The sequence below is a fragment of the Lactuca virosa genome, chromosome 4, assembly GCF_052849685.1.
Source record: "Lactuca virosa cultivar CGN04683 chromosome 4, Lactuca_virosa_CGN04683_v6, whole genome shotgun sequence".
Taxonomy (NCBI): Eukaryota; Viridiplantae; Streptophyta; class Magnoliopsida; order Asterales; family Asteraceae; genus Lactuca; species Lactuca virosa.
Window position 1 is genome coordinate 101,686,459 of NC_136429.1, and position 27,024 is coordinate 101,713,482.

At 33.5% G+C, this 27,024-nt stretch overlaps 3 protein-coding genes across 3 annotated transcripts; all 3 read left to right on the forward strand.

Annotated features, from left to right (window-relative positions):
• The first annotated feature begins 3,283 nt into the window (after positions 1 to 3,283).
• On the forward strand, positions 3,284 to 4,897 carry LOC145104838 (protein FAR1-RELATED SEQUENCE 5-like). The gene is made up of 7 exons (XM_079042009.1): positions 3,284 to 3,293; positions 3,410 to 3,505; positions 3,581 to 3,650; positions 3,735 to 3,958; positions 4,074 to 4,413; positions 4,508 to 4,779; positions 4,893 to 4,897. Exons 1-7 carry the CDS (start codon positions 3,284 to 3,286, stop codon positions 4,895 to 4,897), a joined length of 1,017 nt encoding a protein of 338 aa, XP_078898135.1.
• Positions 4,898 to 5,052: 155 nt separating this feature from the next.
• On the forward strand, positions 5,053 to 6,245 carry LOC145104839 (protein FAR-RED ELONGATED HYPOCOTYL 3-like). Its single transcript, XM_079042010.1, has 2 exons — positions 5,053 to 5,514; positions 5,637 to 6,245. The coding sequence occupies exons 1-2, from the start codon at positions 5,053 to 5,055 to the stop codon at positions 6,243 to 6,245; spliced, it is 1,071 nt and encodes a 356-aa protein (XP_078898136.1).
• A 10,024-nt stretch (positions 6,246 to 16,269) lies between these two features.
• LOC145109955 (MLO-like protein 12) lies at positions 16,270 to 19,868 on the forward strand. Its single transcript, XM_079047053.1, has 14 exons — positions 16,270 to 16,545; positions 16,629 to 16,686; positions 16,785 to 16,936; positions 17,016 to 17,132; positions 17,318 to 17,378; positions 17,679 to 17,767; positions 17,923 to 17,997; positions 18,101 to 18,189; positions 18,518 to 18,567; positions 18,652 to 18,692; positions 18,782 to 18,955; positions 19,039 to 19,074; positions 19,284 to 19,412; positions 19,500 to 19,868. The coding sequence occupies exons 1-14, from the start codon at positions 16,426 to 16,428 to the stop codon at positions 19,755 to 19,757; spliced, it is 1,449 nt and encodes a 482-aa protein (XP_078903179.1). The 5' UTR covers positions 16,270 to 16,425; the 3' UTR covers positions 19,758 to 19,868.
• The last annotated feature ends 7,156 nt before the right edge of the window (positions 19,869 to 27,024 follow it).

A 27,024-nucleotide genomic window follows, 5' to 3' on the forward strand; every position in this document is an offset into this window, starting at 1 on the left:
CATACACTTGATCAACCACAATTCGAGGAATTTCTTCTTCCTTTGAAGATTTCTTTTTTCTTCGAACTTTTCTCTTCAGATTCATCATCACTATCATCAGTTTGACTATCTCTGATATCCACAAAGTCCAAATCACAAACTTTCGAAGTTGAGGGTATATCAGTTTCTTTCTTAACCATCAAGTCCTTAACTTTTTCTTTCCCTTTAAATGTTGATGTAACATTAACAATAGACAACTGGGAACAATCAACATCCTCAAGATCACTAATTTCACTAATATTGTCAGAATTATCTTCAATATCGGCAAAATTAGATTGAGAATCAGATGTTGAATTCTCAGTCTTTTTCAAAATTTGGATTTGTTCAGATTTAGTCAAAGTATCATTCACTATGTTAACTAATTCATTCGCATCAAGACATTCATCAATTTTGACAATTCCATATTTATATCTATCATCAGGAACTTTGTCAAATTCAGCTATTATTTTCTCACAATCATACAGAATATTATCTACCTTAGCTCTTTCGTATGCTAGAAAAGGTAGTAATTTTCGATGTTGCTCTTTACTTATTTCACATGAATGATGTAAATCAGTTAATTTGCCATAAAGTCTCTTAGCAAAATTACAGTATATGTTTCTTTGTGCTAGCAAAAGTTTGACTTCACTTGACAAAGTATCCCCATCACACATAATATTCGTTATCTGTAATTCCAAACAGTCAACTTTACTTATTTTCATGTCTAATCGCTTTTTGGTCTCTAATAACTCCATGGACAACTTGTTGTCCTCATTGCTAGCAGACACAACAATTGAATCAAAATAAGTAACAGTCTCATCAAAAGATATTAGTTCAGAGTCATAAGCATGTGTAGGAATATTAAAAGATTCAAGAATATTACGTACCTTTGTTGTCATTGGAGATTTGTCTGCTGCCTTGGATACGAAGCATCTTCCTTGCACTTCGAATTCCTCTTCATCTGAGTCCTCCTCCATCTTCGCATACATTGCTCCATGTGTTGGATTCCTCATTTCTTCATCGTCTGATCCGGATGACCAGATTTGATAAGTTCCATCCTCCTCCTGTTCACCCTTTGCTACCAGTAACAAATTCTTAGCTTTCGCACGAACCTCCTCAAGCCTCTCTGCATAATAAGCCTCATCTTTTACTTTATTCTTCCTCTCATCCTTCTTTCGAAGCATATAATCATTCGCAAGATGATTGGCTCCATTGCAATAATGACAATCTATTCCAACATCACCTTTCAGCTTCTTCTCACTTTTTCCTTCAGACATCTTCGAATCTTTCTTCTCAACCTTCTTTTTTTCCTCAACAACAGTTTTACTCATAGCACTTCCTTTTATCTCAGCAAGCTTAGCCTTCGGATTGAACGACTTTTTGAAAAACTTCTTAACATGATTATTCGAGTAAAATGCTATTGCCTCATCATCCGAATTCATGATGAATCCCTCTTCTTCCTCTGAATCACCATTTTCAGCTTCTTTCTCAGATATCTTGGACACAAGTGCCAATGGACCTCCCAAATTCAGCTTCGATTCCTCAGCAATTTCATTTACCTCAATTTCGTGTATCTTCAACTGATTGTACAAATCATTGAGAGTTGATGTATCAAAACTTTGCTGATTCTTCACCATCATACTTACGCTTCTCCATTCTTTTCGAAGACCCATCACAAAGATGAGATTGAATTCCTTTGAAGTCCTAGTAATTCCATAGCGATTGCAACGATAGATTAATGCGTTCAGACGATCATAGTAAACTTCAATTGTTTCACCTTCTTTTTGTCTGAAATCTTTCAGCTCGACCAAACACTGTTTGACTGAATTGATTTTTGTCTTCTCACTTCCTTGAAACTTATCTTTCAGATTGTTCCAGATCTCCTTAGTAGTTGTACAACTCCTTACGTAATTGTACACAACTGGAGGCAAAGCTCCTCGCAATTCCCTCATACATCTCTTCTCCAGTTTCTTCAGACGATCAGTTTGATTTTCAACACCAGAACTTGCAGAAGATGATCCAATTGCTTGAACATTCACTGGAACATTGACATTTCCAGTGATACATGACCATAATTCTTCATCAAGACCATTCAGATAATCCTGCATACGATCAGCCCACTGATCATAATATTCAGGGATTAGCATTGGAATTTTGGTCGATGATCCTAACAGATGAGAAAACGAGGTCATCGAATTGAGATTGAAGCTCGCCATTGTTGTACGGAAGATGATTTTGAAAACTTTGAAGAAAATTTGGAAATTTGTAAACAAACTGGTTGAATCAAATCGGAATTACAAGAAGAACAATCGATTCAACAATTCAAATGCAAAATCGAATCACAAACTAAAATCTAGACAAATTTTTCACTATCAAAAAGTGCGGAAACTTTTGAATCAAAAAGTTGATTCAAAAACTTTTTAAATAGGTGAAAATCAGATCGCAGATGTGATTCCTGCTCTGATACCAATTGATGAATCAATGAATCGAGTATAAAATGAATCAGAGTATAAAATCAAGTAAGAATGCGAGATTGAACACCGAATGTAAATATGATCTTGTTTCAGCTCAATTACGCTTTCGAATGTTTACAGAGTACAAAGACAGGTCTGTAAAAACTCTTATCTAACTCTAGTAAATAACCCTATTTATAGGGAACAGAAAGCGTACAAAAAATATACTAAGGCATAGACACTTAAGCTTCGAATAAAAGCGCCTTAGTAAAATAGATTACAAAACATTCGAAGAGTGTAAAATACACTTCGACTAATTACAACATTTTGACCCTTACATTGATGTATTGGTTGGGTATCCATATTCAAATATTTTGATTGAACTGGGGTATCTATAAATGTTAGTGTTTCAATCATCATTGAATACAATTGATTTGATTTGAATTGAATTGGTGTCTATTCGTAGTTGTGTTGGAATGATTGGAGAATATATGATGAGACAATCATTAATGTTCGCAACTATTTATTAGTCAAAACAGTTCTGTTAATTTCAAATGTAGACTTATAATTCAATTAAGTTGTATAATGTTGGTTATATGTGAATGATTGTTTGTAATCACAACTAATTTAATGTAGTTGTGATGGAACTGGGGTATCTATAAATGTTTTTGGTTCAGTATAGAATTTATTTGAATTGAACTCAATTTGTTGTTAATTCGTAGTTGTATTTTGATAATTGAAAAATACATGTTGAGACAATCATTAATGGTCGCAACTATTTATTAGGCAAAACAACTTTTTTATTGCATGGAATGGTTAAATGTATTTATATAACAGTAGTTATATTCCACAGTGGTTGTTAATGAGTAATAAGTAATATAACAAAAATGGTAGTGTAATAAAGTCAAATAGTTGATATATATGTTGTGGTGGAACAGATAACTCTACACAAGAAAGTGAAGGTGGCTACGAGGATACATCTGATGAAAATGAGAGTGACAATGAATCAGGTCAAAGTCTTGATGATTGTGATGGTAATGAACTATGGTTAATGTTTACAAAAATTATCATCTATATAAATGTAATTTAATTGGAACTGTTTGGATCAGGTACGGAATCTGATGAAAATGAAAGTGTCAACAATAGTATTTTATATTCACCTGGTGGATCTAATAAGCTGTAGAAACCTAGTGTCGCGAAAGAATTTATGTCTGATGATCAGGTTACATTCGAATCACTGATACATGCAATCAATATGTATAGAAAATATGCAGAACATGCGGGGTTTGATGTTCGGTTGAACACAACTACAAGGTTTCGACATGACAAATCAATAATAAAGATAAAGTATGTTGTTTGCAATCGCGCTGGGAAAATACCAGATAGAAGCCTGGATACAATGGATACAAATAATGGTGGAAGGAAACATAGGAATTCAAACTTTATTGTAACGGATTGTAAAGCATTGATAAAGTTTGAACGTGTTAGTATTGGAACAAATGAGTTTCAAATTAGAGAGTTTCAAGAGCTACACAACCACCCTCTTTATACCACAGAAGAGCGCATACATTCAAAAAAAAGCTAGAATATTAAATTATGCAGACAAGGAGTTTATTATACGCGCAACAACGGCAAATGTGGGTGCAACAAAGGTGCATAAACTTCGTGTTGTGTTAAAAGGTGGATATGAGTGTGTTGGTCCCGAAGAGAGTGATTACAAAAATTTTAGGAAAAAGTTGGGTAACATTATAGGCAACAAGGATGCGCAATTAATAGTGAATAAAATGAATGAGAGGAAAACATATTATCCAGATTATTCCTTTGAGTATAAATGTGTCGATAGCGTGTTAAATGCTATGTTCTGGGCTGATGAAACATATAAGGTATTCTACAAGGAGTTTGGAGATGTGATATCTTTTGACGCTACCTTTCGAACAAATAAGTAAGTGTAAAGCTGCGTGTTATTTTGGTTGCTGTGTATTTTGGATTAATATGTTTGTACGATTTCATTATTAATGTCAAATATTATTATTTAGGTGTGGAATGGTATTCGTACCTTTTACAGCTATTGATAATCACAAAAGATATGTTACTGTTGGTGCTGTCCTACTTAGTAATGAGAAAATAGAGTCTTATTGTTGGTTGCTTGAAGCTTTTTTAAAGGCTCATGGAAAAGAACCAACATTGGTGTTAACAGACCAGGATCTAGCGATTCTGCAAGCAGTTAAGGCTGTATTCCCAAACACAAAGCATAGACTTTGCTTATGGCATATAACAAAAAAACTACAAGTCAAGGAATGTTGTATGGGTAAGTGAATTACATATGGTGAATATGTAATGAGGTTTTAATTTTGTTGATGAATGTACATTTGTATGTTAAAATATATGTATAATTTGAAGTTTAAAATAGTTGTGTATCAGGTTAGTGGGGATGTTTTGAAAAACACGGATTTCAGAAAACGCTTCAACAAACTAGTATGGAATATATATATATATATATATATATATATATATATATATATATATATATATATATATATATATGGATCCCATTGAGTTTGAAACAGCGTGGAAGTCATTGATGAATGATCACAATCTGCAAGATAAACGATGGTTTAAAGACATGTATCGTAGGCGGACGTCATGGATACCAGCTTATTTTAAGGAAATGCCAATGCATGGTCTGATGAAAACAACTTCCATGTCTGAAAGTGCGAATTCATTCTTTAATAAGTACTCGCATCATGGGAATTTCCTTTTGTATTTCATGGTGAACTATGACACGACGATTGGAAAACAACGTAACACGCAACGTCGTCTTGATAATGAAACTAAGCGAACCAGACATAAATTTGGGATGGGCACAGGATTAGAGCAACATGAATCAAAAGTGTATACAAATACAGTTTTTGCAGAAATTCGAAAGGAGATATACAAAGGAGCATGGAATTGTTCAATTGATAGTGTAGAAAATATTAATGGGTGGCAGATAGTAATGATTACACATTTGGACAAAAGGAGACAAGTGAAGACAAAGTGTAAGGTTAGTTCCTAAAATTCAACTGAATGTAAAAGCATCAGTAATGTTTATAAGAATATAAACTAATAAATTATTATTATTATTTTTAAAATGTGTCTAAAGTATGTATTAAAATTTTGATGTAGGTGGAACTGAAGTTGCCAAAAAAGGATGTAAAATGTACATGCAAACTCTTCAAGCGAATGGGTATTTTGTGTCGACATGTATTTGCAGTTCTGAAGAATAATCACATTGAGGAGATACCAGAGCAATATATTCTGCGGAGGTGGAGAAGGGATATTATTTCTAGCCATTTGTTGGTTAGTAAGAATGGGCTTGCTGAATTGGAAGATGAAACTTTTAAGTTGTTAACCGAAGCATATAGTAACCTGGAGTACTGTCTGGAGCGTCTTCAGAATGATAAGGATAAATTAGAAGATTTTGTGAAGACAACACGTACGATGAGGAAGGTGTTTGAGCAAGATCCGGATAATACTATTGCATTGGATGAAAGTGATGAACCTGTGTTTAGGCTATTTGGGGTTAGTATTCCAGAGCACATTGAAGTTAATGTCCCACCAGTGATACATAATAAAGGGAGTAGGACTAAGAAACGGATGGTTAGTGCAGCGGAGAAGGCAGCTGCATCTTCTAAAACTGGGTCACGAAAGTGCACAGGATGCAACTTATATGGGAATCATAATTGGAGGACTTGCAAAGTAAGAATTGCGCGTGAGAAATCCAATTGTAGTTAGATTAAGTGTTAGTTTACTGATGTTTTAGTTTATCATTAATAATTTATTGAATTGTGTTTGCACATCTGCATTTGGGTTTCTTTAAATTCAATAACATCATTTTGTTTTGTTTGTGGATTTATTTTTTTTATGGGTTTTTTCAATTCAATAACATCATTTTGTTTTGTTTGTCGATTTATTTTTTTATCGGATAATTTTTTGGTGCAATCTATTAATGATATTATGATGATGGTGATGTTTGTGTCTATTGTATACAGGCATGGTTTTTACGTAGATGGTGATGGGTGTGTTGATTATGTACATCTGTAATGTATGATGATATGGTTTGATGCTTGTAATGTTTGTTTTGTTTCGGTATGTGATTTTAGTGAATGTAAGAGCTATGTATGGTTTAGTGGAGTAAAATAAAAAGGCAAAAGGCTACGCATGTTACATGTGCATTGATGTATTAGTTGGGTATCCACATCATTTATGGTGGTTTATTACAGAAATAAGTGGGGTTGTTAGTAGTTAAATAAGATTATATAAATTCATACCACACATGTATCCTGTGATGTCAAGGTCTAAAACATTAAGATATCAGTTTCGAGTAACATGCCAAAACAACTTGGGTATGTAATATAAAAACCAGCTATAAAAGGTATAACTTATAAGATTCAATTAACAATAACCACAAGAGACTGTCATGTATGATTTAGAAAAGACATTTTCATATGATATGAAGACTAAAGGGAGGTACATAATCAAAAAGCCATATAGTGACTGGTTAGCTGCATTGAGCCATCTACATAATAAAGAAAAAGTAAATAACATATTATTCATCCCAGAAGGTAAACAAAAAAGACTTTTAAACACAATATTCTTTAACCGAATTCAGTCAGCCTGTCATGTATCCTGGTTGCAACATCCTTCAGTAGTTGTTTTCGGTTAGATGCATTCAGCTTTTGGAATTCCGCTACCTGATGAAGGATTGAATCCTTAAGCAGGTTGTAGTCAGAATTTATTATTTTGCAAAGATATATGACCCGTAGTCTAGATAATTGGTTGTCCTGTGCAAGCGACTCTGACTTGAATCTAGTTTTGAAATCTCTAATGTTTCCACCCATGAACGTCTCCATGTGACGCATAGTAAAAATACCACAATCAGTGCTATTGTTTACTGTTGACCAAGAAAGTTGGGGGATTTGTCTTGGGACATGTGAAAAGGCTTCAGCGTTTGGATGGTGAACAGACCGCATATATTTACTCATGTATGAATGCTGGAAATGATATAGGATTATATGTTAAAAAAAATGGATTTATATAAAATAATAATTTCAAGCTGTATCTGTATCTTACAATGATGTTTGGTAGTAAACCATATGTGTCGTGGGTGTCGGCATATCTTTTGATGTTGTCAATGATCCAAAAGGCTGGTTGTTGAAAGTCGAGTACGACAAGGAAAATATGAAATTCACGAACGACTGGCATGAATAGCTGAAACAAATATTAAGTATATGATTTAAAATAATTTAGTGTTGGTATTGTCAATGCACTCACTAAAGGTTACATCAATATCTAATAAATTATTAAAAACAATGAGTAATTATAAAAAGTGGGTAAAGAAACATACTAGTTGCACATCGCGCAGTGTTGCATCAAAATCGTCAATGGATAGGCTCAAATTTTCATAAAAAATTTTCTGACGATCTTCCTCTGTCAACACAGTATTTTCAAGATACAAACTCTGTGAAGAAGATATATAGTGAAATTACAGAGGTTGTTAATAATGTTTGTGAGTAGTGTAATAGGAAGAAGAAATTGAAGGTGTAATGTGAAAATGTGGTAGTCATGTATGTGCAAACGTAGAAGATTATATTTTACATAGTTAATGATTGCTAATGTTTATTAAAATTGTACCGTCAACGTGGTAGTGGCAAATAGTCTGCGAGGAGATAAATTGAACGTAAATCTTCATCGAAATTTAACAGATGACTCCAACAATCTAGTACGTGTCCAAAAAGTTCACATTTGGGGAAAAGGCTTTCCATGTGAAAGCGTTCAGCAGCTACACCAGCACAAGTCCTGAAAAGTTCGTCACTGCATAAAATAAAATGTTAAAACTTAAATAATTTTGATTTTATCAGTTATGAATAAATTTGTATGTACCTTGGGTGACCTTGTGTTGAGAAAACCCATTCAGATAGGTCCTTCTGAGCACGTGATATACGTTTGGTTATATCAACTGCCCGTACAATGAACGGAGAACGTAGTACATGGGGCTTATTTCTTGGCCTTAACTCTCTTGTGCGGACAACAACATCATCACTGTGAATAGGAACAATTGATAATGGAAGAGGACTTGGACAATGGTTTTTTGGAGTTTTCATGATATCTTTCAGTGGTGAATTGCTAATGATATCAGCAAACTCTTGTGTCATCCCGATGCTAAAGTTTGGAAAGGGTGAATTGTGGAACGATTTAACAGAGTGTTCAGCCATTTGACATGACCTGTTAATTTGTTCTGCGTTGTCTGACCACCATTGGGATAAAGGTCCAATGCTGCCTGCATCAGTAGAACTGCCACCTCCATATTTCGCGGATGCTTCATTATGGAAGATTCTGATCTTGGCTTTCCATTCGTAGAAATCACAAACAAGAGGATGTCTTTCGATTGCTTCTACAAGTTTTGAGTCCAACAAATTATTATCCTCAACTAGCTTGGTGAACATACTTTCAATGGTGGAAAGGTTTTCCTGAAAACATTATGAATGATTAGTAATATGTGATAAATATGAAAAAATGATGAGGAAATTTTCTAACCTCAACTGATCCATTCGCCGAGTTGACATTTTCAGCATTGTCATCCTGTGGTATGTAAGGATCCTGAAGTTCACCAGAACCAATTCCACCATTTCTGATTTCATACTCCTCATGTAACCGCATGGTTTCCACATCCCAGAAACATATAGCAGGTCTTCCACGATCGATCGTAACCGCATCACATGAAACATGCTCAAGGTATATAAGCTTATATGATAAAAAAAATATAAGTAAATCATTAGTGATCAATGAGTAGTCAATTAGTCGTTACCGATGTGGTAGTGTAATCATCAGTGACTAAGTCAATAATAAATAAGTATAGTCAGTATAGTAAGTTAGGTTGTAGGATAGGTACCGTCAATAGGACAATAGGGCCAACATAGTAAGATGTATCGCTCATAGAATTCCATGCATGTTTTGTATTTTTCAAACACTCTAACACATAAGAGCACAAATCTATGTTGCTTAAATCTAAATCCGCTGAAACTCTTGAAAGCATTGATACATCACATGTGCCCATGCTCTTGGATTGTCCAAGGGTGTTACAAATAAGAACCAAAAAATTGACTTTAAACAATAACCCAACATCTTTTAATCTCTTAATCACCCTTTGTACGCCTTTGGGCCTAATATCATTTTCCGACTTGAACTGTGCAGACCAAAAATCAACAGTTTTGTCTTCAGCGGGTGTGAACTTTAGTGAATTGATATTGATATTTCCCAGAGGGAGACCCAACATGTCATTTATCAATTGCCTAGTGATTGGTATCTCACCCTGATCGACATTCAATACCATGCGTTCAGGGTCAAAGTTGTTGACCACATAGTACCCAATTCGTGATGCCGACCCATCTACTTTTATATTTAAAAGTTGACCAAATCCAATGGATGATAAATATTCCTTCTGTCCATTCGTCAGACAATGCATTGTGGAGAATAATATTTTTGGTGACGTACGAATATGTATTCGCCTTGGTTGTGTTGGAATACCCACATGAACTCCCTTCTTTGCTTTTCTGTTCTCCAGTTTCTTGACTTTAACTTTTGTCTTAATTGCTTGAGGGCTGGCCACATCTGCTCTAGCTTCTTCTCCTGATGTTGCACAACTTTGGCTGTTACAAGTGGAGGTGATTTCCTTTTATTTTGGCTGATAACTGGGTGTGGGTCTTTAAAATCTGATTCATCACGTGATGGCTGCTGTTTCTCTTTAGACGTAAACAACATTTTTCTAATATCTGTGTAGTTTTGGGTGGAAAATACAATACAACAGTCAAACAACGGTAAATAAGATGAATGAATTATACTAGCAATTTAAAGAAAGACAGTGTTAATGAGCTACCTGATTTTGTATACCCATGCACAGGTGAAAGGGAGTTGGAATGTGGATCACATTTCTGCTTTGAACGAATTTCATGAAGCACTTCAACAGAATCACTATGTCCGGAATGTAGACCTTGTATTGATACTGAGGCATAATAAAAAATAATGAAGAATATGCTTTTTAGTGTGATAACTAATTCAAAAAATAATAAAAAAACTACCTTCTTTCTGAATTGGTTTGACAGTTGAAACAGGTTTGGATCTTGACCTTTGAGTCAGAACTCCAGGTTTAGCAATGGTTGGTATGGGGGTAATCCTGATAGAATCAGATGCATCTACATCGATATCTATCATTATTGGATTTGAGGGATCATTCTTGTATTTCATTAGTGAGTATCTGTTATGGATACGCTCACTTTTCATGCGCCCTATTGTAGTTCATACATGATAACAAAATTATAAGTCTAATCTTACTGTTAACTACCCCCATAAACATAATGCAAATTGACACATATGAATAAAACATAGATAACATACATTTATATGGAATATATGGTGAATAAATGTAGTGCAAACAATTTAACATGTAACACATAAGCATGAAATTAGGGCCAATAAGATCATACATGATAACAAATACATAATTCTAATCTTACTGTTAACTACACAAATTAACATAATGCAAATTGAAACATAATAATAAAACAGAAATAACATACATGTAAATGGAATCTATGGTTAATAAATATAATGCAAACACTTTAGCAGGTAACACCTAAGTGTGAGATAAGGGATAATAAGACCCGTGGCAATATTTACATAATCATACCATCTACATGGCAAACTCATCTCAATCGATGAGTTGTAGTTGAATTTAACAACATAGTGATCCCAATAACATCATTCAAGCTTTTGCAAATCGATTTATATGATTAAAAAAAAAAGCTAACAGTGAACATATAGATGAGAAAATAGGTCATAAATCTTCCATGAACCGTTTGACAAAATCGAAAGTATACATTGAAAACTCATGTAAAACATTGTATACAAAGTATACAAAATCGAGTTATATGATTAAAAAAAAAGGTTAACTGTGAACGTAAAAGGAACTTACCTCTTGTGCGATTCCCGACTGCATAACCTCCTTCAAATTCGACCTTAATAAGCTTTTATATCGACGATCTTTAACGATAAAACGCAAGTAATCTTGAAGAATCCCAATGTTCCAGCGTCACATGGGTTGCATATCATCGAATCGCAAAAACCACGGGATAATTGATATGTGATGTGAAAGAAACTGATGTAAAAGGATCCCCCAATTCCAACTTAAAGATTCTTGCAAATAATCGGATAATAAAAAAAAAACCCAAACTTGGAACTGTACTGTAAGTAATGAGAGGTGAAAGGAAGAAGACGAATCGAAGGAAATAAGCCGGATATTTTATAGATGAATAAAGTAGGTATGATTAATTGGGATACGTGTTATCAGTCTAATTAGTCTAATTAAAACTATATCGTCTTCCCTAATTTAATATTACATAAATAACAAATACCCTAATTTAATATTGCATAAATTAAGGAGATAAACTATTTTAACATTTTACATTTTAAGGACATAATTTTGAAAAAGTAACAAAAATGGACTGTTCTCACGTTCTCAACCTTTTTTGTGTTCTCAATATAACTTACCTCTATATATATATATATATATATATATATATATATATATATATATATATATATATATATATATATATATATATATATATATATATTAATAGGCTTAGGTTATTTTGTTTAAAGTAATTATTGTGTTATTGTATGCATAAATGTGGGCCAATCAAATTTACTTATTTTAAGAAAGTGATTAATATATATTATTGAATTAAATATAATTGAAAAAATCATCTTAATTAATTACAAGGATAATTTAGTCAATTAATGTAGATTTAATAAAGGAAAATTGCATTTTTTAAGGGATCATAGATTCTATTAATTTTAAAAATCCGATTTTACGAATTATAATTCTTTTAATTCGGACATTCTGACAGAATATGTTTATGAGTATATTCAAAAATAAAAATATTCTTGAACCGTAAATAATAAAAATATTCTTGAACCTATTTCTTGATGATGACTTTAAAAACTCCTTGAAGAATAACAACTTCTTGTAGAATAACAAAATCTTGAACAATCAATTGAAGAATAAAAACAAAAAATACATTATTTCTTATAGAATACGGGTAACAATTGTTAAGAATTACATTTATTGTTAAAGAATAAAACTAAAAAACAATCAAAACGGGGAAGAAAACATCAAAATCTAACAACGACTAATACATTCTAAAAGAATAATGTGGTCCGTTCTTCAAACATCAACTTCTGTGATTCCAACAGAATTGGAATTCGTCATTATATTCCAACAGAATTGGAATTCGTCATTCCATTCCAATAGAATTGAAATCTCTCCAATATCATCCATTGAATCATCTACATAAACTTACTTGGAGAAGCCAACATACTTGATACCTTTTCAGAATTCAACCTTGTCAAGATCTTGCACTGTCCACATAAATGAAGTGTTAAATCAGAAAAAAAAACATAAAGTATGTTGTCAAGTCTTTACGTTTGTTCTTGTTATACTGAAAGTATGTTGTCAAAAGAGGAATTTAATACAAGTTTTTAAAGGTAAAAGAGATGGATCTTTTTTGGGTTTATTGTTACTCAAAAATATCTTTTTATGGGGCTGTTAGATACTCGAAAATGGTAACAAGAAAATGAGCTTTTTAGGTGTTGTAGGTTGTTCGAAAATTAGCTACTGTTTGGGGTGGCTTATCTCTCGAAAAATTAGCAAAATAAGGGGTTTTGGGGTTTCTTTTGGTCACTAAAAAGCAGAGGTATACTTGGTTGTTGGGTTCTCAAAATTTCACTGCGAAACAGGTGGTTTTTGGATCACATTTGGTCACTTGAAAACAACTTTGTATAGGGCTGATGTGTTCTTGAATTTTTGACAGCAAACATGAGGTTTTTGACAACAAAACAGGTGGTTTTTGGGCAGCTATAAACCACTAGAAAAACAACTCTTTATTGAGCTGTTTTGGGTCTCAAAAATTCAGCAAGAACACATGAATAATAGGAGTTTTAGGGATATTATGGTGGCTTCAAACATAGCTGCAACAGGAGACATGTTCAGGGGTATTTTTAGGATAAAAACATGTTGAAAATTGGTGCTAATTGGCTGTGATTGGAGGCTAAAAAAAAGGAGGCAATAACTCCATTTCTGCCTTCGGTTTTGATGGGTTTCGAGGAGAGGGGAGGGGCTGTAAGGAAGTTGATTTCAGATATGATATTGAGAGTATTCCCAGAATATGTTTGCTGTGAATTTGAAGAAAGGAAGGTGGGAGGTGGCATTAAGTTTATAGGAAGGAAAGAAATAGAGAGTTATGAGAGAAGGAGGGAAACGAAATGGAGAAAGAATCGATCAAGCATTCAAGTTACAGTTTTCTCAATTTGGGCATTTCATCGAGCACCTTATGTGCACAGAGACTATAACAGAAGAGAACGCTACCTTCACAGGCACAGATTGCGTAACAGATTTTGGATCAGGAACCACAGGTTTAGCGCCCAAAATACCCTTATCTTAGATCGTATCATTCACAGAGGGAAGAAGCGATGTCTTAGAATTACTAACCTTGGGTTTCGAAGAATTAAATCCCTCTACCATATCTGAAGTAGCTTGAATCAAAAGAACATGTAGAACTCATCGGAGAACCTGAAACCACCACTGGACTCGCCGCATGGATGAACCCGCATCGTTTTGTTGCTTATGATGTCGTTGCTGTTCAGTCGATTTCTCCTCCTAAAACCTTCGGATGATGTCGATCTTAAGAATCGGGACCATGGTGATGTCGATCTTGTTCACTTTCGGTGGTTTTAAAAAACCGATGGAGAAAACCTAGGTAGGTAGGTAGCTGAAGTCAATGGTTACCATAATTATAGGATATTATTTGTGGAAACTAATTATCAAATTACCTATTTACCCTTATTTATTTATTTAATTTTTTTTATTTTAAATTTTGATTAGCCCACATTTATGCATACAATAACACAATAGATACATTAAACATCTGAACCTATCTCTCTCTCTCTCTCTCTATATATATATATATATATATATATATATATATATATATATATATATATATATATATATATATATATATATATATAGGGCGTGTTCGGCACGGAGCGTTTCGGAGCTTCTAGCTTCTAGCGTTTGACAAAACACTCCGTTTTGAACAGAAAGCCTCGTTCGACACTACAAACTTCTAACGTTTAGTTTAAACAAAATGCTCCAAATCCAAATGCTACTTCATGTAGCGTTTAACAAAACGCTACAAGCTACAAGTTACCCGCTACAAGTTAACAGCTACCTGCTTTTATTGAGATGTGTATATAAAAGAAGGAGAAATTCTTTTTTTAATAAAATTTAGGTCGGAGAGAGTCATTAATAAATATAGCCTAGGAATGAACAAAAACCCCACAAATAAGTTCATAGACCATATAAAATAAAGAGAACATTTCTAAAATAGCTAATCTCAACAAGGGTTTTTTAGGTAAAAGTCGAAAATTATAAAAATAATCATAATTTTTGTAGGTCATCATCTGCAAAAATCGTGATGGGTTGCGATTTTTTTCCCAATAAGTGTCATTTTGGTATATGTTGACTGTCGTTGACTGCAACAATCTCATTTCTTTTTCTAAATTTGAATCTTCACAACTCTTTCTTATGTAATTCGTTTGAGCTGATTTTTTCCATTGTGTTATTTATAATAAGGGCTATCTATGGACGTATCACACTTCAAATTTGGAGGTCGGTTAGTTGCACTTTTTCAGGTCTAAAGAGGCGCTATTCGGTGAAAAACATAAAAAGTCCTAACTTTCACATACGAACTCTGTTTGAGCTAAATAAGTCCGCCCAAAATTTAAACGACGTGGATCAAAATAAGTCCAATCGTCTTCTTGTTAAACGGTGTAATGTAACTCTAACATTCCCGACATTGGAAAATGTTACAAACAAGTAAATTAAAACATTAAAAATATATATGAAATAATAACCTACAAACAAGTAAATTAAAACATTAAAAATATATATGAAATAATAACCAAATTATGGGAAAAAAAAATCCATAGATTTTCGCAAGTCATAGCTTGCCAAAATATAGATTTTTGCAGGTCTTTACATGCGAAAATCTACATTTTCGTAGGTCATGACCTACAAAAATCTATATCTTCACATGTATCAACTTGCTAAAACCTAGTACCACATGTGGAAATCTACTATCAATAGCTACATGGTCTATTTTCCGTATAATATAAATTACGTAGATAAGGATAAATAACTAACAAATACGGGTTAATTGTCGTCATTTTCGGAGCTAATTTGTTGGTTATTTGCGAAAAAGTTGGGTAAAAATGAGAAATGACTTTATTTTGTTTATATATGGTTTGAAACGAACCGGGCGTAGGCCCTTAAGATTGCAGTCAATGGCATTTTCGCAGTCAACATAGACCAAAACCATGTTTTAGCATAAAAAGAATTTGCAGGACACCATGATTTCGCATGGGATGCATGCAAAATTTATGATTATTTTAGAAAATTTTACGATTTTTGACTACTTTTCTTTTTGGAAAAACCTTGGTAATATAAGATTATCTATATTAGGATTTTTTTTAGAACGATATATAATAGATATAGGGAAAATATAATTGGTCTGGAGACTGGAATTCTAGATACAAATACGGACAAAATGGAATTGTTAAGTTGTTTTTCCATAAAAGACGTCATATTAATTCCAGAGAGCCCTCTTTCAAGAACACCTGTAAAAGGCTAGAAGCATAATTGAATTTTGAGTCAACTTTGACACCTTTTGACCATTGCTTTCATTCCAATATCATTCATGACGAAATTCCAAAATCATTCGCATCATTCCATGTAAAAGTGCGGATCAAAACTTCCAGACACCCAAAAAAAACCCGGGTGATAGACAAAGAAAAGATGGCAGAAGATGAAAGCAGAACGCTTGAAGTAACACCAACATGGGCAGTGGCTACTGTCACTTTCAGTTTAATCGCAGTTTCAATTCTCATCGAGCATGTTCTCCATCTATTAGCAAAGGTATTCAATATACTCTCATGCATACATCTCTATTTTCAAAGTCAAAAGGCGAACATGGACTGATACTGTGTAAACTGAACCAGTACTTCAACAAGAAACGAAGGAAACCTTTGATCAAAGCACTTGACCGGATTAAATCAGGTAATGTAATTTGATCAGAACAGAATTGCGATCACCATGATCATGCTAAAAGATGAAAAAAGATGGAAACTTTTGTTTAATTTTGCGAAAACCTGCAGAGATGATGAGATTAGGATTCTTATCGTTGTTGCTGATTGTGTGTGAGGAGTCTGTCGCTAATATCTGTATCCCAAAGAGCGCTGGAAAAAACTTTCTACCTTGTAAAGATAATGAATCTGATGCCGAAGAGGCAGCCAAATGTGCAGATCAGGTTTGATTCAATAAAATCAAAAACGGGTTTTTCTTGGGTATATTAATTAGTTTCTAATAGAAATGTGAATGATTTATAGGGGAAGATATCTTTGATTTCAAGAAATGGAGTACAACAACTTCAGTTCTTAATATCGATTCTGGCAATCTCCCATGTCATTTCTAGCATCCTAACATTCAGTCTTGGTATGCTTAAGGTACCCCTACTCCCCTTTGCCTTCTAGTCTGTTAAGGACATAACAGTCATTTCACATATCGTTGTTAAAAAATAGTATTGAAAAGAGGAAGGGAAGTTGTAATTGAAGTCCTTTAAACATGGGTTGACTTCAGTTCATGCAAAATTTTGACCTGAGTTTGATCTCTTTAATTTTCATTCATTCAGATGAGAAATTGGGAGGCTTGGGAGGAAATAACAAGAACATTGGAATACAAATATTCAAACGGTATTAAATCGTCTTTATTTCATAGTTAATACTTAATCTTTAGTAAGCACAATATTCCTAGTTTCTTGGTAATCTAGTTTCAAGATACAAAATATGTTGACTTTGAGGTCTAATGAGCTAGTCTTAATATCACCTTTTTGGTGCAAGTTTTATCAGATGAAAAGGATAAAAAGGTATCATGTTAGGAGGTAGGACATGCAAATTTTGGAATTAGAAAATGAAAATATTTGCTATAAGAAAAAAGAAACTGAAAATAAAATGGGATTTGGCTAAATGAAAATATTTCCTTTTCCTATCTAGATCCACGAAGGTTCCGATTTGTTCATCAAACATCATTTGGAAAGCGACATCTAAGGTTTTGGAGCGGACTCAGGTTGTTTCGTTTGCCGGTAAGTTTTATAAAAGTAAAAGGTTTCCCATATATATTTTCAAACAACCGATTTTATTTATTTATTTATTTTTTTGAAAAAACAACAGAAACAAGCACTAAAATTTATAAGAATCTACACTAAAAAGCGATCACCCATTTTATTTATATTTTCAGGCTAGTTTTCTTCGACAGTTCTATGGATCTGTCTCCAAAGTGGATTATTTCATCCTTCGACATGGATTCATTATGGTATTGCACAACTGAATGTAGATTATAATATTTATCCAACCTAAGTTATAAAGAACTAACAACCAAATTTATATCTTTTTTTCCCATTGTTCTTCCCATGTAGGCTCATTTTGATGAAGAAACCACTTTTGATTTCCAGAAGTACTTGCGAAGAGCATTAGAAAAAGATTTTGGCGTAGTTGTAGGAGTAAGGTACATAGACTAAACCTAAAATCATGTTTAATCTATGACATGGCAAAACATGTTAGTACTGAATTTGACAAAGATTAGATTGAGAAGTGGGACCGAAGTTAATTAATGGCACAAAATTGCAATATTCTTTTATCCCATGCAAAAATGTGAGATAGAGACCCGTCTTAATCTCTAATCTGTGTAAAAGACGTTAATACCCTTCACATCCACGTAATAAAAAATAGCTCTAGAAAACTTGTCCAGTCCCTTCCAGTTCAGTCAAATGATATCATGTGATGTCATGTCATGTATCATAGATAATCTTATTGTTTTTATCTTGTTTTTGCAGCCCTTGGATTTGGGTTTTCTCAATGCTGTTCATTTTCTTGAGTACTGATGGTAAGATCGATATCCAATCTAGAACTTTCTTCGAACAGAAGAACTAGAACAAGAAATTACTAACTTGTCCTTTTGTTGATGCAGAATTTAAATACTCTTATTGGCTTCCTTTGATGCCTTTAGTGGTACGGAAACTTGAAAAAAAAAAAAAAAAAACTAAATTGACTTTTGAGGTCAAATTCATCTTGAAATCTGATCGGATATGGATTTGCAGGTATTGTTGGTGGTTGGGACAAAAGTCCAAGGCATTGTAACAAAGTTGTGCTTGGATAGAAATGATAAATCCCTTGTTATTAAAGGAACTTTAGTGATTAAGCCCAATAATAACTTCTTCTGGTTTAAAACTCCAAAACTACTTCTCCATCTTATTCACTTCACTTTAGTTCAGGTAAAGTTTACCTTTAGAACATAATACTCAAACTTCCCTTTTATCAAACTACATGTGAAGCTAATATTATTTTGGGTATGCAGAATTCTTTTCAATTGGCATTCTTTGTTTGGACTTGGGTAAGCGCGCATCTTAGTCAATTTTTGTTATAAACATCATATAATCTTTATGTCCCGAGGTTTTTAACTTTCCTTTATTTCACTCGACATGGTTGTCAACTTTTCTCTTAAAAAGAGATATTGTTGCCAATTTAATTTGTAGTAAAAAAGGAAGCTTATATGATCCATAGAAGTAAAACGTGGAATTTATATTTGACTTCTATAAACAGCATAAATTTGGACTGAAGTCATGCTTCCATCGAGAAACTTCGGGAATTGTCATACATATTGGTAGTGGGGTTGTGGTTCAGTTGCTTTGTGGGTATGTAACGTTGCCACTTTATGCATTGGTTACTCAGGTAAAAGTCATAGTGTGGTTGATCAAGATTGTGTGTCTTTTGAAACACTACTATAAGATTTGATTTACTGGTTTTCTTTGTTTTTAGATGGGAACATCAATGAGGAAAGCTCATGTTTTCCCACAGGAAGTGATACGAGGACTCCAAAGATGGCAAAAGAAAGCAAAGGCAAACATAGCTCAAAGAGACAAGACTTCCTTTAAGTCTTCAACTGCCATTGGTGGTTCCTTATCACTGGGGTTCTATGGAGAATTTGATGAAATCACAGTAGTGGATGAAGATGATGAGGATGTTTCCATGGAGATCCAACCTGATAGTTTTCATTTTAGCCATCATTCACAATGAGTTTATTGTGAGTTTAGAAATATGTAACAAAAATCAGATCATCATTCTATTAATAGTTTTGAAACATTTCTAATATATAAATTAGATATGTAATCTAAAAAGTAAGAAAAAAATGTTCATGGTCAACTTAAGTAGGTCCAATCTATTTGGATTTTGGACCCATCTTAAGATTATACCCATTAAATCATTTTGACATGTTAATTTCTTGGAAAATTGAGTAATCTAACATTTATAAACAATCTTTTTGACAAAAATGACCATAATTTTTTTTTTGGTAAAATAACCACATTCTCCGGAACACATTGTTCCGGAGATGTCTCTGGAATTCCGGAGTACGATTACGAACCATGGTTCCAGAATAGATTTGACCTTTTTTTTTGCATGTAAGTTTTGCTTTTATAAAATGTATAAGTTTTGCTTTCATAAAATGTATAAATTTTGGTTTTATAAAATATAAAATACAATTAAAATGAACAAACAACTAATAAATACATAAACTAATCAAATGATGTGTCTGTAGGTCATATTACAAATACGATTTTCAAATTATATTTGTCCTTGTACCCCAAAATATTCCCGCTAGTCGTTTTCTATAACCCATAGCCCATGGATCGGTGGTTTTACCCTCTATAAAAATCGATTTTCCAGTGATCAACGCCTTCAGGAACCAATACAAAAACATTAATTCCACAATCCACTCTGCTGTCAATCTGTTGTGGTACGTCTGGGGTCTTTTCGAGGGTCACCTTGAAGCTCTCATGTGAGATTGAATCAGTTGGTTCGGTACCCCAGTAGTTGACTTCCACTAGCAGTTTGTGGATGCGGGCTCTCAGACCTATAAACCAATCCTCATTTTCCGAACAGTAGCCGCCCTTCCAATGACTATCGTATATAGTCATTTTGAATGTCTCCAAATCCAAAGAACCCAAAAAGCAATGAGCTTGTAGTATGTTGATTGGGATGTAAAGCTACAAAAAGGTTAGAAATAATTAATTAGTATATAAATACTCAGGTAATGTAATCCAAACAAAATTATACCGTATCACACTCTGTCCAAGCTAGATAAACGGATCCGTCAGCCATGTCACTCTAGTCATATATATCAGTGTTGAAAGCTGACGGCACAACTGTCTACCGAGCATCATCCGCTCTACACTCTAGCAGCAATGAGATCCACATCATGATGTGCTACCAATTATTATTTTTTTTTTTGCAGTAAAGTAAGTATTATTATTAGAAGCGTAATATGTAATAAGCAAATATTTATATTACTTACATCACATGACAACCATCCTCCATGACTATCCGCATATAACCGTGTCCAAAACTCAAGTGTAACAAAACCGGTCAAATAATTGTGAGCAAACAACAGCGAACCATCCCGTTCTTAGAAGAGGGGATGTTCACATTTCGAAAAGAAATAAGAGTCCTAAAGGCATATAACAAATAACATATAACTCTCAACACAACCCTCCCCTCCCACCCCCTTAAGAGTCCAAAGCAACCTAACTGAACCAGTCTACACTGTGAGTTTGAACACCGACATTTGTATTCAGTTCGCTCACAGTATGACTTTGATACCAACTTGTAACATCGTGATTTTTCACCCAATTTTTTTTTAATATTTTAAACACTTTTTAACAGATTACGTTTGTGGAAGACTGATTATGAATATTTCAAAAACATCACCAATGTTTCTTTTATGTCAAAACAAGCCCATTAAAATTTAAAGTTTACAAAAACAGTATGATGAAAACCCAACATGTCCAAATGGTATCATATCTAAAGATACTAAATAAGACTATGCAAAAAAGTTCTCATCCTCACCAAGGCATCATGTCAAGCTACTTGTTCCATTGCACAACAATCAACAAGCAAATAACAGGTGTTAGCATAAGCTAAGTGACTCAATTACAAACAATGTTAAAAGAACACATATCATAAATGGATCACACAACACATTCCCACACAATCAAAGACTCATAAGCTAGACATAACAACATCACACCGCATATCAAACACTGTTTAGCTCAATTAATTTTATTCTTCTTTTAGAGCTTTTTTTTAGATTACTCTCCTCAAGCACACTGTAACTAATTTTCTATCTTTTCACCGCTATGATATTATTACATAATATTTTTGTCCACTTTATTTTAATAATAACTCACCGCTTACCATCACTGTAATTATTAAAGTAATACTTCCTAGTTAGGGTTTATTTATTCACCGTAAACCCCAAGGCAAGTACCCCATTCGTTGTTAACGTAACCGACACGACCCAATGCACTAGGTGAGGCGCGACTCTCACCCGTAATCATTTCTCCTAGTGCACTGCGTTCGCTGCTCCGACTTTTCACATATGTATACATGCATTGTCGTTAAGGTTCGATTCAAGCGATGCCAATTCCATCGCATTACACCTCCCGAATCCCACGTGATGTTTGCGCCGGCTTTCCTCGTAGATCCAGCATAACTCCATTTCACCTATCTTTAGGTGAACCATGTGTCAAACTGGTCGTCTAGAATAACCATTCGACTGGATTTCATCGTAGAGCCAACATTAACTGGCTTTCCTCTTAGAGTCAGCCCTAACCAACTATCCTCGTTGAACCGACACATCCTCGTAGAGCCAACACCGATTGGATTTCCTCATAGAGCCAGCCCTGGTTGGCTTCCTCGAGGGTCTAACCCTAATTGGCTTTCCTCGTGGAGCCAACACTACCCTTCGCCCCACTAGTGTATTCCCCTTTTAATTAATTTATTATTAATTCATCCTTTAAGGAATTACACATTTGACTTTCTTAAGTAATCATGTATATTTATTAACATCTTTTTCTAGCATATTACTTCTAATGTAAACATGCAAACAAGTAAATACAAGTTAGACATTGTACATCGCAAACAAGTTAATGCACATATCATCATTATGGCTTGGCAACATCACTAGCATGCTCTGTCCTAATCATGATAGACAAGTGTTTCCAAGAAATCATGGTATGCACACATCACATAAAATCAATACATTGCACTCTTTCTATCATGACCCTAACATACCTCTCACATCAAAAGAATAAGAATCTAGCATTTAAGCATCATAAAGTCTCATACACACAATGGAAGATAGTAACCAAAAACATATCACATACAATAGGGGTATATTCAACCTAAACAATCTAGGTTCATTCCAATCCATCTAAGATATGGAATTCCCTAACAATGTACTTTAAAAATCCACAAGATAAACTCACCTTTAACGTTCAATCATTGTATTACTAGAACAAGTCATTTTATTACTGGAACAAGTCTTGAAACTCCCTAATTGCCAAAACATTTATGCAAATATTAAATTACATTAAAATCATGTCACATTACATACTTATATTATTAAATATATAGTTAGTAATTATTTCTAAGATTTGATTTATATTTTTTCCCTCTATAACATAATTCTTCAAAACTTGTTATTTTAGTTATAAGGGATTAATAATAGTCAAGATTATCATTTTACATCATTCAGTTTTGATGACTAGTAAAGTACTCAATCCAAATACATATATGTATAGTATGTATACTACGTGTGTATATATATATATATATATATATATATATATATATATATATATATATATATATATATATAGAACTAGTTTATAACCCGTGAGAACCACGGTTATAAAATTAATAAAACTTTCATATTAAAAAATCAAAATTATTAATCAATTATTTTAAATAAATTATTATTTAAGTGATATTTTTTAGTTATATAAAAATATAATCGTCAACTTAAATAAATACGTGAAGTTATATCACCTTATAATTTGTACTAGTTTTATTTTATTTTTTAATCTAATGTTATTAATAATATAATTAGAGTGAAAAATTTTAAATTTTGAAATTTAAAATGGAGAATCAATTATTAATTTAATGTAATTAGAATGAGAAATTTAAAATTCTGAAATTTGAAATTGATGATTAATAGGTTAACAAGTGGCATGATATGTGACATATAATATTAATGTAGAGTTGTAATAGTATGACACTTGTCAATAGAAGAATAAACATATTCATTTATTAGAATAGGAAAATTACACATCTATAAACTAATACATCACATCACATTGTTACCTCATAATTTTGCAGCCAACTTCCATAGTGAAAATAATAATTCATTATTTATATCCTAGTAACTAACTATGCATATATTTAGAGTATCTAAATGTGATGTAAATTAGAATTATAATCGAGAGAAGATACCACTTTGCCACCATATCTCGTTTTATGCACAAATTACACCCATCATATAACTCACAATTAAGTAACAGATGAGCAAATACCTATCTATACATGCAAAAGTGTCGCACATGAAATTCCATTAGTTAGATATTCTAGTGTAACCACTATTCCCAAACACTCGCATAGACGATTAGAATAGATACCGATGATTGAACGGAAACGTTTATCTCATGAGCACCAATAAAAGTCCTTGTAGCCATCGAAATAGTCAGGGTTTCCTTCCCTTAGTCTATGAGATAACCAAAGATATTATTCCAATAAAACTCTACTGAAAACTTCCCTTATTTGCGTCCTCTCATTCGACACTGATTATTGACGAAGATTTTCATCAAGAAACTTCACAGAAAAACTTGATCCCTGGGGTCCTTTTTATTCCATCTTACATATCATGAAGGGTTGTATGTCGTGTCCGGAACTCCATAACTAGCTTTCAAAATCACACTATGTATCCCGCTACATCCTTCTTCTCTTCTTCTTCTTCTTCTATGCGTGACCAAATGGGTCTAACCCTCTGATGGTATTTTTGATTCCCTACAGAATTCCCCTTAATTACTTTTCCTCGTCTCAAATTTCAACTGATCTCGTCCCGATACACCAATCAGAACCCTGCACCAACGTCTACAATTACTCTTCCTCATCTCAAATTTCAACTGATCTCGTCCATATACACCAATCGGAACCCCGCACCAACGTCTACACATGCAGAACTACATCTCGAGATCCCGAACACATGTTGGATGAGATTTGGCAATCTTTTTGACCTACCCCCATCGCTGCTATATATCTTTTTTTTCTCTTTTGTTGTTACAGAGTCACCGACGGTCTCACCGGAGATGAGAACGCGATTCAGACCCTCCTCTGTTTCTCTTGTGTTTGGTTCTTTCGGAGCCACACATGAAGATTAACAATCTTTAACCCTAACATATACACATGATCGATATATCTACGGGAAAAACGGAAATACACATTCATAACGTAAGTGACATAAACAGTCGCATGTAGCGATGTGCTTCGGGACAGAACCGACCCGAATCCGAATAACCCGAAACCCGAATTGGATGAAAAGAGGGAACCGAAACCCGGACCGATTATACCAATATGGGATCGGTTCGGTTCAGGTAATACAGGTTTCGGTTCGGTTATTAACCTGAAAGGACCGAAATAACCCAAATAAACATTTATACTATGCTTTTGAACCGAATAACCCAAATAAACCGAAATGACCCGAATAACCTAAATTAACTGAAATTGCCCGAATAACCCAAATAAGGAAATTCTATATCTAGTTCAAGAAAAAAATATTAATTTAATATTTTTTTCTTGAACTAGATATATAATTTTCTTATTTGGGTTATTCGGGCCAATTCGGTTGATTTGGGTTATTCGGATCATTTTGGTTTATTTGGGTTATTTGGTTCAAGTGACTATTCACTTTCCGGATCGGTTTTTTGGCCCGATTAAACCTTTATTCGGGTAACCCATACTGAATGAACCGAAACCCGAAGTGAGCAAAAATAGATACTTGAGAACCAACCTAAATAACTTATTCGGTCCTAATTCGTGTCGGTCCGGTCCGGGTTTCGGTTTCGGTTCGGGTATTCAGTCCAAACGCACATCCCTAGTCGCATGAATTGGTAGCATTAACCCTTCACCCTTATGCTTTTATTCACAAATACCCCTTTCACTTTGGTTTGAATTATTCATAACCCTCACCTTTTTTAGATGTTATTACATATATAATGTCTATATTTTTCCGCATTAACAACTTAAGCCCTCAAAATTTTTATTTATTTCGTACTATTCTCTTAGAACCGAAATAACATTACAACAATCAATATTTGAGCAATGGAAGACTAACATCAATAACAGACTGATTTTCGGGTCGTTATAGATAAAAACTGACAGCTATGGACTTAGTGTCTATTAGATAAAAACTGACAACGATGGATTTCGTGTCTATTCTTTATGATAAACCTTTAGGAAGGAATATATAAAACAACCTACTGACAAGTATTATGGGGGAATTCATGAACTAGTACTGTCAGTATAAAAGATCCATGAACTAGTACTGTCAGTATAAAAGATCCATAGGGTAGATCCTTAAGAATAAAAAAGATTATGGGGATGGGTAATCGAGTTAATTATTTGATAATTAACTATATTATTGTGGGATGAAAACCCTATGTACTCACCAGGTTTCCCAACCTGACCAACTCAGTTTCTTTGTATCATACGTATCGATACGAAGGTACTGATAGATAATTATCTGCTAAGAGATACAAGGAGATGTAGATCGTTAGTATATTGAGACATTGTAAGTCTTCGTTTATGCTTGTGTTTCTTGTATCAGTTATGACATCCCAAGTTTTGAAAAGATATCAATGTCAAACGTGTCTTCGGAAATGTTTAATGTTAATATTATCTCACATTGAAATAATAATTTTGGGACCAATTCCGCAACAAAAGAAATACTCTGTTTTAAAATAAGCATAAATAAAAATTTTAAAATGACCATAAATTTGGGAATATCACAGTTGGTATCAGAGCATTAATTTAAGCGAACTATGAATAAGGATTTATTTCTAGACTTAAAATCAGAATGTTAATCGATGATGGTGAGATAGGTGTTTAGAGCGTGTTAGGTTGTATACCTAAATAGACACATGTACTAGAATAATTTAGGGTAAATGCCTTAAACAAAATTAGGTGCTAAATAAGAAATTTTATATAGCATAACCTAGGTTAAATACCTTACTTGCTATAATATGCCCTAGCATACTTTAGGAAGAGATTCCTTATATGATAACTGGTATGTAACAGAGCATGCCTTTGGTGCTTTACTAGATTGCTATTATTAGTTCAAGTATGTTGTCGACCTAGAACCAGGAAAATTATGTGTTCAGGATTCTAAACGTATCATTATTGTATTAGAACTGGCATGTAACGTTTCAGAATGATAAGGAGGACTTATGCG

Excerpts from the sequence above, each read along its gene's own strand:
- LOC145104838 (XM_079042009.1), top strand. Across the intron at positions 3,506-3,580 it reads AAGTCTTGATGATTGTGATG|GTACGGAATCTGATGAAAAT; the intron begins GTAATGAACTAT and ends TGTTTGGATCAG. Across the intron at positions 3,959-4,073 it reads GATAAAGTTTGAACGTGTTA|ACAAGGAGTTTATTATACGC; the intron begins GTATTGGAACAA and ends TAAATTATGCAG.
- LOC145104839 (XM_079042010.1), top strand. The coding sequence starts at position 5,053 with ATGAATGATCACAATCTGCAAGATAAACGATGGTTTAAAGACATGTAT. Across the intron at positions 5,515-5,636 it reads AAGTGAAGACAAAGTGTAAG|GTGGAACTGAAGTTGCCAAA; the intron begins GTTAGTTCCTAA and ends ATTTTGATGTAG.
- LOC145109955 (XM_079047053.1), top strand. The coding sequence starts at position 16,426 with ATGGCAGAAGATGAAAGCAGAACGCTTGAAGTAACACCAACATGGGCA. Across the intron at positions 16,687-16,784 it reads ACTTGACCGGATTAAATCAG|AGATGATGAGATTAGGATTC; the intron begins GTAATGTAATTT and ends GAAAACCTGCAG. Across the intron at positions 17,379-17,678 it reads GGAATACAAATATTCAAACG|ATCCACGAAGGTTCCGATTT; the intron begins GTATTAAATCGT and ends TTTCCTATCTAG.